Here is a 16,625-nt window from a genome sequence, read left to right as displayed (position 1 = left end):
TAGGAAAGAACTTCCCAAAGGTTAGTGCAGACCAGGAGACCAGGATGCAGGTTTTGAGGGTAGCTTTCCTGTATGCTTCAGAATAAAAAGAATAGTTAATATTCATTGAATGATTGCCTGACCATCCCACCAACCCTAAAATTAGGGCGCTGTGGGGTCAAAGACATAGCCCAATTCCCCCTCCCAGTCAGTGGAACAGTGTCTGCCTGGCCAGTGGCCACAAGAAGCAGATCAGCACAGACCCCAGGGCGTTGCCTGGACCCTGACAGCTAAAAACCTCACCAGACTCTGTCTTTGTCCTGCCTGGACGCAGGGTGTTCCCCCACCTTCTAGTTAAGCCCCTATCCAACCCTGACCGAGAGCAGAAACTCACTCCCCTGGCATCCATGGGGTCTTCCTCATTGTGTAAGTAATAAAGTCCATATCTTGCCTAGCCGGTTTGGCTCAGTGGATAGAGCATCAGCCTGCGGGCTTAAGGGTCCCAGGTTTGAGTCCGATCAAGGGCACATGCCTGGGTTGCAGGCTAGGTCAGACGTGCAGGAGGCAGCCAATCAATGATTCCCTCTCATCATTGATGTTTCTCTCTCTCTTCCTCTCCTTTCCTCTCTGAAATCAATGAGGGTATCTATAATAATAAAAGGGTAATATGCTAATTAACCGGACATCCTTCCAGACCAGTGATGGTGAACCTATGACATGCGTGTCAGAGGTGGCACTCAAACTCATTTTTTTGGTTGATTTTTCTTTGTTAAATGGCATTTAAATATCAAAAAATTTCTATATGTGACACGGCACCAGAGGTAAGTTAGGGTGTTTCAAAATGCTGAAGCCCAGGTGGAGGGAAGCCAGCCCAGAACCCAGGTGCCAGAGGGAAGCCGGTGCCTGCAGCCAGGGGAAGGAAGGCCTACTCTTGCACGAATTTCATGCATTGGGCCTCTAGTATTTAAAAATAATAAATTAAAAAAAAAAATAAAGGCCATATCTTTCCCCTCTAGTCCCCTCATGGTTTTGTCAACTAGCAAAGAACAGTGTGGCACTCCTGGGATTGGAGCTTCTATGTTACAGGTACCTATTCTACCCTTTTTATAAATGGGTAAGTGACTGAGACACAATAAGGTTAAGTAACTTTCCTGAAGTCACACAACTTGGAGGCCCTGTGGTTCCAGAACCTTTGCTCTTACCCTCCAGTCACTCGTCAAATCTTGTTGGTATAGGATTGTCAACATTACTTCCATTACTTCAAAGATACAATGAGCGATTAACTGCTGAAATCGGTTAGGAACATCTGGTTTGCTTTTTGTCTGCCACATTATTGTTTTACTAGTGAGGATTCATGGAGTCTGAAATTTAGATAGCATTCCTTCATAAAATGTAAAGATTGTTGATCCACTTTATAACAGTTTCTCAAAGTAGTAAAGAAATTTCAGGTTCTGTAGCGCTGACTCCTGTGATGGTGCCGTTTCCTTGCTAGTTTTGTGCACTAAGCTGTCATATTAATCACCTCCCACAGGTTGCCACAGACTGTAGGCAAGCAATTTGTTTCAATACATAAATGATCTTTCCTTCCTATTCTCTCTTCATCTTGTTTCCCTAGCTCATCGTGGCTCACTTTTCACTCTAAACATACACTTTCAGCTTCTGTTTTTGCAACCAAGAACATGAGTTTAATCATTTTCTTTTGCAAAGTATCTTTGTGAACTGGAGGGGCCTGCGTGGCTGTGTTTTCTGCCTTGTTTATTTTTGTTGTTGGATGTCCAGATGGTGCCCTTTGTTCCTTGGGAGGGCTCATTTCAGCCTCCAACGCTCTTAAACTATTTGAGACTTTACTTAAGATGCTATTAATGTTGATAATCACTATTTTTTCTTTTATGCGATTTTTGTCTCCCTGGTTGTCTGACAATCCTGAGGCAATGAGTTGTAGCTTCTCCGCCTGTGTCAGATGACCTGGAGAAATGAAGCAGAAGTGGGACTTTGAAAATACAGGAGCGGGTCCGGTGTGGCTCAGTGGTTGAGCATCGACCTATGAACCAGGAGGTCACAGTTCGAATCCTTGTCAGGGTAGGAGCTCAAACCCCAGTGGGGGGAGGTGTACAGGACGCAGGCAATCATTCTCTCATCATCATTGACGTTTCCATCTCTCTTCCTCCCTGAAATCAATAAAAATATTAAAAAAAAAAAAAATACAGGCCCGGCTTCCCTGCCATTTCAAGGAGGTGCCACAAGATGGCAGTAGATGTAAAACTAAAAAAGTCGGTGTTCCCTGAAGCCTCTCTTGACAGACGGCCTGCGAGTAGCGGAAGCGGAAGCGGAAGCGGCCACGTGGGACGCTTTACGGTGGCCGAGAGGCTGCAGCGGTTGTGTCTGTAGAAGCATCCCCGGAGGAGTGAGGAACCTCGTTTATCTCAACCAGCCCCCCGACTCCGGGGAGCTGCCCCGGCAGCCGTCACCATGGTGAAGGAGCAGTTCCGGGAGACGGATGTGGCCAAGAAAATGTAAGATGGAGCAAGACTGGCCACAGGGGGCGAAAGGGGGGCGGAGGGACGGAGGGGCCCGAGGTCAGGGGTCCCGAGCCGTCAGGGTGTGAGGTGAGGGCCAGTTGGAAGGGGCGGCTGGGAGTCAGCCGAAGGGCTGGGCAGAGGTCAGAACCCGGCGGGTCAAAGAATCCCGACCCGGAGCGAGCCCTCCGCACCGAGCGGCTGCAGGCCGGGCTGGGCCTGGGCCGGGCGGGAGGGGCGTGGGCCTGGGCGATGCGATCGCCCGCCGTGGGCCGAGGCTCGCGTTCCCGAGGTCAGGCCGTGGTCCCTTGACCCCCGCGACCTTCTCGCCACGGCAGCGTGGGGAGCCTCCGGGCGGGGACCGATGCTGGTCTTGCTGCAGCGCACCGCGCGGGAGGCCCCGTGCCCGGGAGGACAGCCTGTCTGCTAGAGCGCTGCGCCCCGGGATGGGCAGCCTCGGAGGGGGGCTGCTGTCCCGGGCCTGCTCCCCCAGAGCTGTTTTACGAGCCGCGGCCCCTCTCAGAGGGCCCAGTGGAAAACGAAAATCCCTCGTCCTGGCAGCAGGCATCTGCGAGGAAGGCGCTGTGTGCCGGCCCAGCGACGGGCCTTGCGGATCTTCCGGGAATCAAGACCTCACTGCCCGGTGCAGCTGCAGAGGCAGACAGGGCAGCGGCAAGGGTGGGCACAGCGGCTTCCGGGAGCCCCGAGTGAGAAGGGTTCGGGCAGCAGAAAGCCACCAGACAGCTTTCTTCCAGGACCGTGGGAAGGGCCGGGGGCGATGAGAAATAAGCGTGTGTCCGGAATCATCTCGCAGGCAGGGAGGGACCTTTGAAGGTTTTCACAGAGCAGGGGAGAGGCTTGGTCAGAGTTTTCCTGAAAGGTCCCGTGGTTCAGAGGGACAGGATACCGAGGGGAGGGGGGGGAGTTTGGGGGGGGTGGCTGGAGGCCTGGGCAGGGATCGGGCAGGGGATGCTGGCCTGCACTGGGGTGGCAGGGCCATTGGAGGGAAGTGGGTTCCAAAGGGGCTTCGGGGCAGGATGAGTAAGGGAGGAATGGGATGCACAGAGTTTCCTGCTTGGGCGGCTGTGTGGATGGGATGGTTCCTTTCCCTGGAATGGGAAAGTGCCTCATCTGGATGAACCCTTCCAGGCTGTCTCTCCCAGTGGGCCCTGGCCTCTCACACCCACCCCAACCCCCGCCTCTATTTACATGTAATCTCTTCCCACAAAGCCACCCAAGTGACTGTTCCGATGCAGATCACATCCCTGACACTCAGCTTGCAATCTTCTAGAGCAGTGGTTCTCAACCTTCCTAATGCCCTTTAATACAGTTCCTCATGTTGTGGTGACCCCCAACCATAAAATTATTTTCATTGCTACTTCATAACTCTAATTTTGCTACTGTTATGAATCGTAATGTAAATATCTGATATGCAGGATGTATTTTCATTGTTACAAATTGGACATAATTAAAGCATAGTGATTAATCACAAAAAAAATGTAATTATATATGTGTTTTCCGATGGTCTTAGGCGACCCCTGTGAAAGGGTTGTTCGACCCCCAAAGGGGTCGTGACCCACAGGTTGAGAACCTCTGTTCTAGCAGCTTTCCATTACACTAACATTTAAATTCCCTATCATAGTTTCTGAGCCCTATGTAACCTCTCTGGCCTCATCTTGTGCCGTTAGCTTTCTGTGCTCTAGTACACAGCTTGCATTTGGTTCCTTGAAAATGCCAGGCTTGCCGGGTAGCTCAGTTGGTTAAAGCATCGTCCCCACAAAAGGTTGCAGGTTTGATCCACAGTTAGGGCACATACAAGAATCAACCAATGAATGCATCAGTAAGTGGAACAACTAATCTCTCTGTCCCTCAAATCTGTAAGTAAAATGAAACATCTGTATAAAAAAGAAAGAAAGAAAATATCAACCTTGTGCTGGTCCTGCAGCCCTTGCCCTATTTATGCTCTATTTCAAATGCTCAGCCAGCGGATCATCTTATTGCTGGTTCCTTCTTATTCAAAACTCAGCATAAAAGTCAATTTTACACAGGAACCTCCTGACCACACAAGATAAAGTCGGCTCCTTAAACTACCCCTTCACATCATTTCATTCTCTGCTTTTACTCAGTCTTGTGGATCAGTTTATTATCTGTCTTGCCTACCCTGGACTGTGAGCTCCATGTTGGCAGGAGACCTTGTCTATCTTATTTAATCTGTGCTCTCAGCCCCTCAGGAGGTGCCTGGCACATTGTAAATCCCCAGTTTTCGGGGAAAGTGAATGAAGAAACAGATCTGGGAGAGAAAGTCTTGGGTTCTATTTTAGAAGCGTCGAGTCTGAGGTGCCTGTAGGGCATTGAGCATGGGTGTCCAGAACAGGTGTCTGTGTGGCCTCCAGCTGAATAGAAATAGCTGGCCTATAGCTAGAGATTAGACAGACATCAACATGTACTCAAGTGCCAGGATCACTCAGGAGGAATGTGTACAATGAACAGAAAAGAGGATGAGGGGTATCACCCCCGGTAGGGGGCGATGCCAATATTTAAGAGATGGCAGTAGAAGAGACCACAAAAGCATGAGCCAGAGAAGGGAAGAAAGCTCGAGTATAAGGGGTCACCAAAGCCATGAGAAGACAGTATTTCAAGGTACAGGGGAAGCATGGCAGCTGGGAGATGCTCTCACTAGATTGAGCAACCAGCAGGTGACCTCGGTGAGCCCCACTTCATTCGATAGAGAGGGAACAGTTCCAGCAGGATGAAGGGTGCTTACCGAGGAAAAATGGGAGAGGTTTTAATATATAATAATGGGGCGCAGAGCCTATAGAGAGCTGGGAGGATGTGGTTGGTTATGGTGGGTCACAGATGTAATCACCGTTTTTGGTAGGTGGTTTTGATGTAATTGCTCCCCTGTTTCTTTTCATTCCAGAAGCCACATCTGTTTTGGAATGAAGTCACCCGAGGAGATGCGCCAGCAAGCACACATCCAGGTTGTGAGTAAGAACCTCTACAGCCAGGACAACAACCACGCCCCCTTGCTGTACGGGGTGCTTGACCACAGGATGGTAAGACCCCTGCGCCTTCCGGGTTCTTTGTGCTTTGACTTGAAACTGGAGACTTATCACATGGGTGGAAACAGGGCCTCCTTCCACCACCCTGTTCCCCTGCGCACCCATCCCAGCCTCCAGCCTGCGGTCAGTGGATGGGAATACACTTTAGCTTCCCAGGTGGTTCTGATTCCCAGTCACTTGGCCACCGGTGAGGACTGGTCCCCACTTTGCTCTCCGGTGGTCCTCATTGATTACTGGGGGTGCTTTTATCCAAAGGGCACCAGTGAGAAGGACCGTCCTTGTGAAACCTGTGGGAAAAACTTGGCTGACTGCCTGGGCCACTACGGATACATTGACCTGGAGCTGCCTTGTTTTCACGTGGGATACTTCCGAGCCGTCATAGGCATCTTGCAGGTGAGTGCGTGTGTGTTCCTGTCCCAGGCATGAACTCGGGAGTTATCAGTTAGGGGCATTGGAGTGATCTTAGGAATTGTGAGAGGTGGGAGACACATCTAGGGGAAATTTTTATACTAAACGCATACTATTTTATCTTCAATAAATAAGTTGCTTAATGATTCTTTATTCCTTGAATTTCCTTGAGTAAGTGGTAGCTATGCAATATGAAAGATAATTAAATAATAATTCAAGTCATACAGAACAACAGAGAGAAAAAAGTTAAAGATCCTACCAGCAGCTCTGACTGCCTAGCTTTCTCCTGAGCTCGGGCTGCCTCCGTGCAGATCTTGTAGGTCCCCCAGTGCATGGTCACTCAGTGTCCTCGCAAGGCGTGGGGGTGCCATTTTGAAAAGAAGGCTTTTCGTCCTCTTATCCTTTATCTGTTTTGTTTAATTTTTAAAAGATGATCTGCAAAACCTGCTGCCACATCATGCTGTCCCAGGAGGAGAAGAAGCAGTTTCTGGATTATCTCAAGAGGCCCGGCCTAACCTACCTCCAGAAGCGAGGGCTGAAGAAGAAAATCTCTGATAAATGCCGAAAGAAAAACATCTGCCATCACTGTGGCGCTTTCAATGGTGAGCAGAACGCAGGAAAGGCTCAGCAGTACCCCTTTCCACTCGTTCTCTTCTGTTTAGCCTCTTAGCTTTATGCAGTGTTTCAGTCAACTTTTTTTCTTGCAAATTAGGCTATAGAGCCTAGCAATTGGGGCACTGTTAGGGAATGCACCTCTCATCTTTTTTTTTATCCTTGTTCGAGGATATGTTTTGGGGTGTTCTTTTTTTAATTGATTTTTTTTAGAGAGCGAGAAAGAGAGAAACATAGATCGGCTGCCTCCTGTGCACACCCCAACCAGGAATCTAACCTGCAACCTTTTGCCTAGTAGCCAGGTTGGACGACTAGGCCTGTGAGTGGCCCAGCCTGACCCAAAGTGACTAGTTCCCATAATGCACCATATTTTAGCCATTGTGTGGGCTGCAGACTCTTGGGGCTGCTGGGCTCACTATAGGCTGGCCCTAGCCAAAAAGACCCTTCTTAGGCCACAGAAATCAACCCACAATGATGGACATTGAGTCTAACACCCCAATCATGCTTTGTCCCCTAAAGGCAATTAACCCTCAAGACAAACAGCTCCTGCACCCCACAGTCATGTTGGTCTAAAAGTGTGCTGCAATAAGCAAAGAACCCCAGCTTGGCCGTAACCCCACAGAGGCCTCATTCAGGGAGGCCAGACTCAACCAACTGAGCTACCTGGCCAGGGTGCACATCTCATCTCTCATTGCTGTAGCAATTGCAGTAACTTCATTAACCAGGCTGCAACCTGAGGCCAGCCTAGCTAATAACCTTTTATTTAACCTTAGTAATAAATTCCTACAGGTACTGTAAAGAAGTGTGGTTTATTGAAGATAATTCATGAGAAATACAAGACCAACAAAAAAGTGGTAGATCCTATCGTATCGAATTTCCTTCATTCTTTTGAAACGGCCATCGAGCACAACAAAGAAGTGGAGCCCCTGCTGGGGAGGGCACAGGTGAGTCTGATGTGCATGCCTGCCCTCTTCCTGCCTCCCCCTGCCCCACCTGCTCTCTCTGCTTCCCCTGCTCCCCCAGATCTTACACACGTTCTGTCTCTCCACCCTCTGATATATGCACGTTTTGCAAAATTAGAAGTTGTTAAGTTAGATCTCCAAGAATACTTCATGTGGCAAGTGTTTAGCACTAAGCCTAATGTGGTCTGGTCTTGTAATTAACAAATTTTCCATTGTCTAGGTAACATGTCATATCTTTATTGTAAAAGATTGTAAAATTATAGCTATACAGAGCACAAACTGAGAAATCCTGTTTCTCACGAGGATAATGAGACATAAGAACTTGGAGGTAATTCTCATTACTGTTATTGGCATACATTTGACCAACAGAATCTTATGAAGTGTCTTATTTTTACCCTGCTCTGAGCTTGATTAGTTCTTAATTCACATAGGACTGTCGAGAATTGATACTATATGAAACTAACCAATTAGTTGAGTGGCTACTGAGTACCAGACTCTATGAGACCTGTGGGGGAGCATCAGTCAGGAGCTGCCACCACTTTGTCTGCTCTCAAGGATCCCACAGTTTAGATGTGTCGGTAGCCATTCATCTGTGAAAAGAGAACTAATATCATAGGCCGCAGTGCTGACTCACAGGAATGGCAAGGACAGTAAGTTCAGTGGGAAATCGGGAGGAAAATGTCACTTTGGCCTTGGTTAGGGAAGACTGAGGAAAGGTGTGGTTCCATCTGGTGTAAATGCCAGTGGGCTGAGAGAGTTGGGCAGTGAGCTCAGGACGTGCAGGTCACAGTGCCTAGGTTCCCGCTGTGGCGGAGGCTCTCTTTGAAAGACCGGGGAGCGATGGAAAAGCACCTCGTGTTTAGTGGCTGCTGTCACGCACTGACCCTGTTCCGAGTTCTTCAGATGGATTAGCTCATGCAGAAGGAGGATTACAGCTTTGAGTACACAAAACAGTTTGTTCTTGTATTATTATCTACTAATGATTGTGTTATTGTCCATACAAACAACTAAGCCTGCTTTGCCCCACCTTGTACTTAATCCCACAATACACTTCCAGGACAGCATTGCCCAAGATGGCAGTGAGGAGGGAGTGGGAGCTCTTGCCAGGCAGTGGGCTTGTAGGCCCACAACGGCCAACTGACAGTACTGGGCGGAGGGCCTCCTGCTCGGGGCGTGTGGAGCCACTGAAGGTTTTGAGCAGGGAGGGAAATGATGAATAAATGGTGAAGTTTTCAAAACACCTGGCTGCTCTTGAGAAAACACCATGACGAAAGGGAAAAGGCAGGTCTCGACTGGGAGAAAGAAGTCACAGTTCCTAAATCCTCACAAAGGACTCTCGTTGCCAGAACACAGGAAACAGCTTTTACAAATCGCTAAGGAAAAAAACGACCTGATTGGTTTCAGAGAGAGGAAAGGAGAGGAGGAGAGAGAAACATCAATGATGAGAGAGCATCATTGATCGGTTGCCTCCTGCACACCCCATACTGGGGATCGAGCCCACAACCAGGGCATGTGCCCTGACCTCCTGGTTCATGGGTCAATGCTCAACCACTGTGCCACACTGGCTGGGCAAAACCCACCTAATTTTAAAAGGTGGGAGCAAGACTTGAATTGGCCGAAAAGTTGTGTAGGCCATTTGGATACATCATAAAAGGATGTATCCAAATGGCCTATAAATAAATGAAAAGTTGCTCAATGTTATTGGTCATCAGGGAAATGCTAATTAAAATATACACACACCTTCCCAGAAAAATTAAAATGTAAAAAAACTGAAAACCAAGTGTAGGGAAGGGTCTGACATATATTGATGTGGAAGTGTAAAATGTTATCGCCACTCTGAACAAGTTTGGCAATTTCTTATCAAGTTAAACCTACATGTGGTCTAGCAGTTTTACTTTTGGGTATATACTCAAAAGAAATGAGTGTGTATGTATGTACACAGAAATATTTGTACAAAAATGTTTCTTGCAGCTTTATTAGTAAAAGCCAAAATTGGAAACATCCCAAATGCCTGTGAACAGGAGGATAAATAAATTGTATGTCCAAACAAGTGAATATAGTGCAATGAAAGAAATAACTCCCGACTCACATCCTGGCTGACTCTCAGAGTCCTGCTGCGAGGAAGAAGCTGTGTACAAGAGTACCTAGCGTCCGACCCATTTAGATCAAGTTCAAAAACAGGCGGGGCTCATCTGTGGGAGTGGATGTTGGGAGAGCCGTTACCCTGTGGTGAGGGCAAGACACTGGCTGGGAAAGGAGCACCAGGTGCTTTCTGGAGAGATGCAAATACTCTGTATCTTGATCTGAATGGTGATATGTATGCTCACAGGTGTACACATGTAGAGGTTTCAAATCTCTAAGATTTGGGCAATTTCCTATGTATAAATTATGCTTTGAATTAAAAAAGGGGGAAACCAACCCTGAACTTGGGTAGTGATGGTGGAGCCTGAGGCCAGAGTCAGTGTGTACAGTAAGAGTGGACCAGAATTGATGACCCGCCACTGTGGAGATGGGTGTGTGAGGCAGAAAGCTGTCAGAAGCCTGGCAAGCAGCCTTGGTCAGTTTGCATGAGGATGCCCGGGCTTTCTTGGGTGCAGGCTTACTTGTGTTCCCCCGTAGTCACTCTGCTGCTCTCAGATCAGCCTCCCTGACATCTCACTGGCACTTTCCCCTGCTGCCTCTCTGTCCAGAACCTGCGGCACTGTCCTCACTTCCAAGGACCGCTCTTCTGACGCTTCCACAGGAGTGATCCTCCTCTAGGGCCGGAGGCATCTTGTTTGGAAAAGTCTCCTACGTGACTTGGCCTAGGAAGGATCCCCTCCATTTAAGAGCCACTTATCTGGTGCATTAAGCTGGGCCCTTGGGACACTCCCCCACTGCCACCACCTCCCCGTGCCCCCACTCCACTTTACCCAGGTTGACACCCTAGAGGTGGTTTAGGGTAGTGGTTACGAGCTTTGTCTGTGGGGTCAGACAGAGCTGAGATTAGAGCCCAGCTTCGCTCCTTATCATTTCCATGATCTCGGACACATGACCCAACCTGTACCTCAGTATCCTCAGCTACAGAGCAGGGATTACAAGAGTATCTGCTTTTGGGCTTTCTCGAGGATTAAGAGATGATTCCAGATCCAGTGCTTAGCACAGTATCTGACACATACAAGTGCGTAGAGCATGTTGCCCAGTTGCAGCAGGAGTTTCCACTGCCACTAACAGTCCTGTAATAACAATCGTGATAAAGATGAGGAGGTTTCCTCCCACCTCTGCTGTGTTCAGACTCAGTGTCCCTTCAGCTTAATGACGCCTCCCTTCCCTCCTCGGCGTCACCAGAATTCCCAGCCTTCGCTGCTTCTGTGCAGCCTGCTCTGCTGTCTGGACCCCCTTTGAGCTCTCAGCCTTGCCTCCCCATGTGTACAACTTCTGTGTCTTGTATAACACTTGTGCTCTGTCATGTACTTTTGGTGGTTTCTTCTGCTTAAGCTTGGTCCGTAACAAGATCCATGTTTCTGAGGTCCTGTTTGATGCCAGTTGTGGTGCTTGGAGCCTGGCAGGGTCCCTGAGATCATCAGCTGGCCCTAGTTCATTTCCTTTTCAGGAAAGGAACCCCATGCCTTTATGGGCAGCACAGCGTGATTGAGTCTGGGTTACACTCCGTGTAGGAATTGAACTGAACCTCTGGACTCTATCCCCGGAAGACTACTGTCTGTCCATTCGTGATTGTAATGTAAATCCAGGGGTTGGTGGACCTGCAGACAAAAGTACCTCCTTAGATGCCATCAGTCTTGTCTCCCCACCAGGTGAAATGCAGTCCATGATGTCCCTGGCAGACTGGGTTACAGGCTGCCCTGGCTGCCATCCTGCCGGACATGTTCCCTCACCACCACCCAAAAGCAGCCCACACTAGAGCTCTAGCCACTAGGATGCTCTGCCTTGTGCAGAACAGTCCTTCTCTGCTGACTTCATGGGTCCCTGATTTCTGCTTCCTGATGAGAGCGGAATAAGTCACCAGCCTCCTCCAGGTGCCTCCAGGGAGGCAGTTGGGTTATCACTCTTGGAGTAGCTGCTCTCACAGAGAAATGGCTTCCAGACTCTTGCCAGTCCTTCTGCCCTCCTGGATGACCTTCAGCCCATGATGTTCTCGTCTAGTACTGACTGGTACTCCAGGGGATGGCTGGCCTTCATGCCCTTCCTAGAATGCTATGAACAGTTCTAGATTCCCCCCCCACCCTCCCACCCCCGGCCCCAACTGCTGCAGGTGGTAGTGAGGTGCTCATTGTAATGTTCGGTGTATGATTTTATCTAGCCAGTAACCTGTCAGTCAGGCTGTTTCCAACTTCACTATTAAGAACAGCTTTAGTGAACATAATCTTTATGTTAATTTTTAACCATCCCCTTTGGAATAATTATGGGAAGTGGAATTATTGGTTTAAATAATTGGAATAAAAGGCATGCATATTTTAAGGGCTCTCACAATATAGCATATTAGCAGAAATCTGTCATCACTTACACTTACTCTAAGTGGTGAATAGGCTAGAGAGTATGGAGAGTAAGCCCTTGCTCAAGCTATGGAAATTAATGTATCTCTTTCCTGTCCATAGGAAAACTTGAATCCCTTAGTAGTTCTGAATTTATTTAAGCAAATCCCAGCTGAAGATGTCCCTCTTCTTCTGATGAACCCAGAAGCTGGAAAGCCCTCCGATTTGATCCTCACGCGGCTTTTAGTGCCCCCCTTGTGCATCAGACCCTCCGTCGTGAGTGATTTGAAGTCTGGCACCAATGAAGATGATCTGACAATGAAATTGACAGAAATCATTTTCCTAAATGATGTCATTAAAAAGGTCAGTGCTTCCCGTTAGCATATCTCTATGCAAACACTTGTGAGCAAGAAAGTCAAGATGACGAGGCTCGTTTCTGTTCTTTCTCTGCTCCGTTTTAGCATCGGATATCAGGAGCCAAGACCCAGATGATCATGGAAGACTGGGACTTCTTGCAGCTGCAGTGTGCCCTCTACATCAACAGTGAGCTCTCAGGCATCCCCCTCAACATGGCGCCCAAGAAATGGACCCGGGGTTTTGTCCAGCGCCTGAAGGGAAAACAGGGTATGTTGCCAACAAAATGTGCAGGAGGCAGTTGACTGCCTTTGCTTGCTTGCGTGCTTGCTTGTTTTCAAATGCATGACCAGCTTATCTAATTGGGGATCACAGATTTTCCTTGTGCCATGGAGACCTGTGACACATTTTTATTTATTTAGGTCGATTTAGAGGCAACCTCTCAGGAAAGAGGGTGGATTTTTCTGGCAGAACTGTCATCTCACCTGACCCCAACCTCCGGATTGATGAGGTAGCTGTGCCAGTTCATGTGGCCAAAATCCTAACTTTTCCTGAGAAAGTAAGTACCATTCAGCTGCTTGATTCTGTGTTTCGAATCCAGTCCTTTACATTATAGTTTAAGATGCCAAACAACAGACTGGAAAATCCCCCGTAGTCACCCTCAATGCACAATTTGGCATGTGTTAGTATAGGTATCTTTCCTGTTTGTTTCATGTTTTACATATGCATCGCTATATGTAGTACAAGCAGAACTGTGTATGTACTCACAGATACATTAAATGTACTGTTCTGCAACTTTTTTCCCAAGTACTATCATCTTTAACATCTTTCTATGTTGCTTCATACCTCATGTTTTAGAGGAGCTAAATGATAAACACCACACACAGTTAATTTTCTTGGGATGGATTTTTATTTATTTTTTAAGTGAAAGAATTTTTTATATATACTAGAGGCCCGGTGCATGAAAATTCATGCACTGGAGTGGGGGTCCTTCAGCCCAGCCTGTCCCCTCTCACCGTCTGGGAGCCCTCAGGGGGCGGGAGGCAACCCGGAGATTGGGGAAGGCGACACCCCCATCACACCTCTGCTGCTGCCACTGCCAGCAGCTCAAGCCTGGCCGGCCCTGGGCGGCTGGGCAGCCGCCATCTGAGGCTTGCCTGTGCCTTGGGCTGGCCCTGGGGGGCTGTGGGGCTGAGGGGACTGGGTGCCACCATCTTTGAGGGTGGGACAGTCAATTAGCATATTCCCTCTTTATTGGATATGGGTGCCGCCATCTTTTTGCGACGGCGTGAGGGTCAATTTGCATATTCCTGATTTATTAGATATGATATATTTTTATTGATTTCAGAGAGGTCAAGAGAGAGATACACATCGATGTTGAGAGGGAATCATTAATTGGCTGCCTCCTGCACACCCCTCCACTAGGGACCGAGCCCACAACCTGGGTTTGTGCCCTTGACCAAAATCGAACCCAGCACCCTTTAATCCATAGGCCAATGCTCTATCTACTGAGCAAAACCAGCCAGGGTGGGATGAATTTTTATTTTTAAAACCTTAGAATCACTGAGTCAAGGCTTTGAGTATTTTAAGGCTATTGATGCATAACCAGAAAGGCTGCACCACTCTACCTCAGTGCACACTCAACCTGAGTGTAAACTACACGGTACCCTTTTTTAACTGACGTGTACAAGGCCTAATATGGAGGCTATTAATTGGCTTTGCCTTTGAGATTCATAATTGGCCAGATCATAGACAGTTCTGATAAAACTTACAGGAAGTGTCCTCAGTTGAGTTTCTGATGATTCAAAGTTTCCTGCTCTGAGATGGGTGTCCCAGGAGACTGTAGTCCTACAGGTTGTAGGACAGTGTTACAGACCAGGGCCTCTGTGCTAGTGTCACCACTTTGAAACCTTAGAAGCCCATGGTTAATCATGGCAGATGAAGTTGCCACCTTTTTGAAGATCACAGTATGTGCTGGAATGTTCCTATAGATCAGTCCAGCCACGCTCATTTCTGATGGGGATACCAAAGGCGAGTGAAGGACTTGGCTGTGTCACCCATGAGTGAGTGACCAAATTTTGACTAGAACCTGGGCTCCTGTATGCCAGTCCATTGTCATTACATACATGACTCTAGGCAGCAGGATGCACAGGGCACTGCCGTTCTCCCTCCTAGAACCACACAAAGAAAGTGAATTGAGGCACAATTCAGTGTATTGAATAACTAGTAGAAGTATAGGAAGTATAATCTAATAGCATCTCTTTGTGGTCCTGCAGGTAAACAAAGCAAACATTAACTTTTTAAGGAAACTGGTTCAAAATGGACCTGAAGTTCACCCAGGAGCCAATTTCATTCAGCAGAGACACACGCAGATGAAAAGGTAACGCTTTCCCAGTCTGGCTGGTTGTATCTCATGACCAAGGTCACTGTTGCCATGGTTAGCCACAGAATGCAGTCCTGAGTACAGTTTTGGGGTATTTAGCATGTGGAAAGTATGTGTTTAAATTGCAGTGGTCTGGGTATACCATTTGCCCTATTTGGTGATTGAATATACGTGAAGTGTTCATTTGTTTCTTAGCATTTAGAGACACTGGATCTAGGTGGACAAAGCACATTGAGAGAAATGAACCTGTGTCTTACGATCAGCTTGTCATAGTTTAATTGATGCCTCGGGGGAGCACCTTAGAGTGAAGAAATATGATCATTTTAGAATTTGAATTCTGATATGAAGGGGGAGAAACTTGGTGAGGAGACCTTGCTCTCACATATCATGTGTATTATTGTGTGCACAGGTTTTTGAAATACGGAAATAGGGAAAAGATGGCTCAGGAGCTCAAGTACGGGGACATTGTGGAGAGACACCTCATAGACGGGGATGTGGTGCTGTTCAACCGGCAGCCCTCGCTGCACAAGCTGAGCATCATGGCGCACCTGGTGAGCGTGCGGTTCTGGTCTTATTTTCTGTGGAGTGGAAATATGCTGTAAACAGTGCTAAATTCCAGACTTCTAAAGTTAAAATTGCCAGTAATCTCTGATTTTCATAACCTGCTTTTCCTTTTCTCTCACTTTTTAATTTGAGGGAAACTTAAATTTCAAGCTTTTCATCAATGTTTTTAATATTTATAATGTAATATTCATACACTTAAACAGAGAGGAACTAATTGAAAATTAGTGTGAAAGTGACTAGCATGATTTCACTTGCAAACTAAAATATATACATATATATGTGCACAAACTTATGTAAAATAGACATGATAAAAAATTTGACTTTTGATTTAACTTAGCATATTAACTAAGAAACTAAAATGCTTAAAATATTTTTCTTTGCAGTAGTCCTCCAACTAAGACCCTAAACCATATTTTTTTGATGATTCCATTTTGCAACAGCAGCAGTTTCTTTTTCTGGAAATTTAAAATGGAAATGAGGTGCAACTTTAATTTGTTAAATATTCATTAATTCTCCCATCTTCAAAGCCATTGAACCATGAGCATTTGTAAACAGTGTTTAAACAAGCTCTGAAAGTCGGGTTTTTCTGGATTCCATTTTTCAGTAGTTTGTGAATATATTGCCTAACAGTGAAATACCAAAGCAGCAGTTTATGATTTATGAGGATATGATTATGGGATCTAGGGGGAAACAGAAGCCTTCCTTTTCTAGAAGCTTCTGCTTATCTTTGGAACATTTTTTTAAAAGAAATTTTTAAATATTCAAAGAATACTATTGTGAACTCTCATATTCCCATCCTCTTTATTCAGTTTTCTTGATTTGGCCTCGCTTGTATATCTTCCTCTTTTCTTTTCTTTTTTTTTTTTTTAAATATATTTTATTGATTTTTTACAGAGAGGAAGGGAGAGAGAGATAGAGAGTTAGAAACATCGATCAGCTGCCTCCTGCACATCTCCCACTGGGGATGTGCCGCAACCCAGGTACATGCCCTTGACTGGAATCGAACCTGGGACCTTTCAGTCTGCAGGCCGACGCTCTATCCACTGAACCAAACCGGTTTCGGCAGTTCCTCTTTCTTTGATGAACCCAGATGCCATGTCTTTTTCCATGTGTATTCAGTTTACTGTGTAAGGCACACATAGTAACCACAGTGCCATTGTCACACCTCACAAAACGAACAGTCACTCTTTATTTGTCAGTGTCTAGTGCCCAGTTCACAGTCAGATTCCCTAAACAAATTAAAAACTTGCTGCTAGTTTGTTCAGATCAGGATGCAGAGTCTACATGTTACATTTGGATGATACGTATCTAAG

At 46.9% G+C, this 16,625-nt stretch overlaps 1 protein-coding gene across 2 annotated transcripts in view; it reads left to right on the top strand.

Moving 5' to 3' along the window:
- Positions 1-2,345: 2,345 nt before the first annotated feature.
- Positions 2,346-16,625, top strand: part of POLR3A (RNA polymerase III subunit A) — a 50,892-nt gene continuing 36,612 nt past the window's right edge. For both annotated transcript variants that reach the window (XM_070433054.1, XM_070433053.1), the window contains exons 1-10: positions 2,346-2,492; positions 5,416-5,551; positions 5,813-5,950; positions 6,396-6,567; positions 7,367-7,521; positions 12,135-12,374; positions 12,473-12,635; positions 12,788-12,924; positions 14,642-14,745; positions 15,158-15,299. In XM_070433054.1, the coding sequence (XP_070289155.1) occupies positions 2,449-2,492; positions 5,416-5,551; positions 5,813-5,950; positions 6,396-6,567; positions 7,367-7,521; positions 12,135-12,374; positions 12,473-12,635; positions 12,788-12,924; positions 14,642-14,745; positions 15,158-15,299 (1,431 nt within the window). In that variant the 5' untranslated portion in view covers positions 2,346-2,448. The remainder of the gene's footprint in view (positions 2,493-5,415; positions 5,552-5,812; positions 5,951-6,395; positions 6,568-7,366; positions 7,522-12,134; positions 12,375-12,472; positions 12,636-12,787; positions 12,925-14,641; positions 14,746-15,157; positions 15,300-16,625) is intronic.

Source organism: Myotis yumanensis, unplaced genomic scaffold (assembly GCF_028538775.1).
Source record: "Myotis yumanensis isolate MYYU_CA2020_CCGP unplaced genomic scaffold, mMyoYum1.0.hap1 SCAF_13, whole genome shotgun sequence".
Lineage (NCBI taxonomy): Eukaryota > Metazoa > Chordata > Mammalia > Chiroptera > Vespertilionidae > Myotis > Myotis yumanensis.
This window is presented reverse-complemented; position numbering and strand designations above follow the sequence as displayed.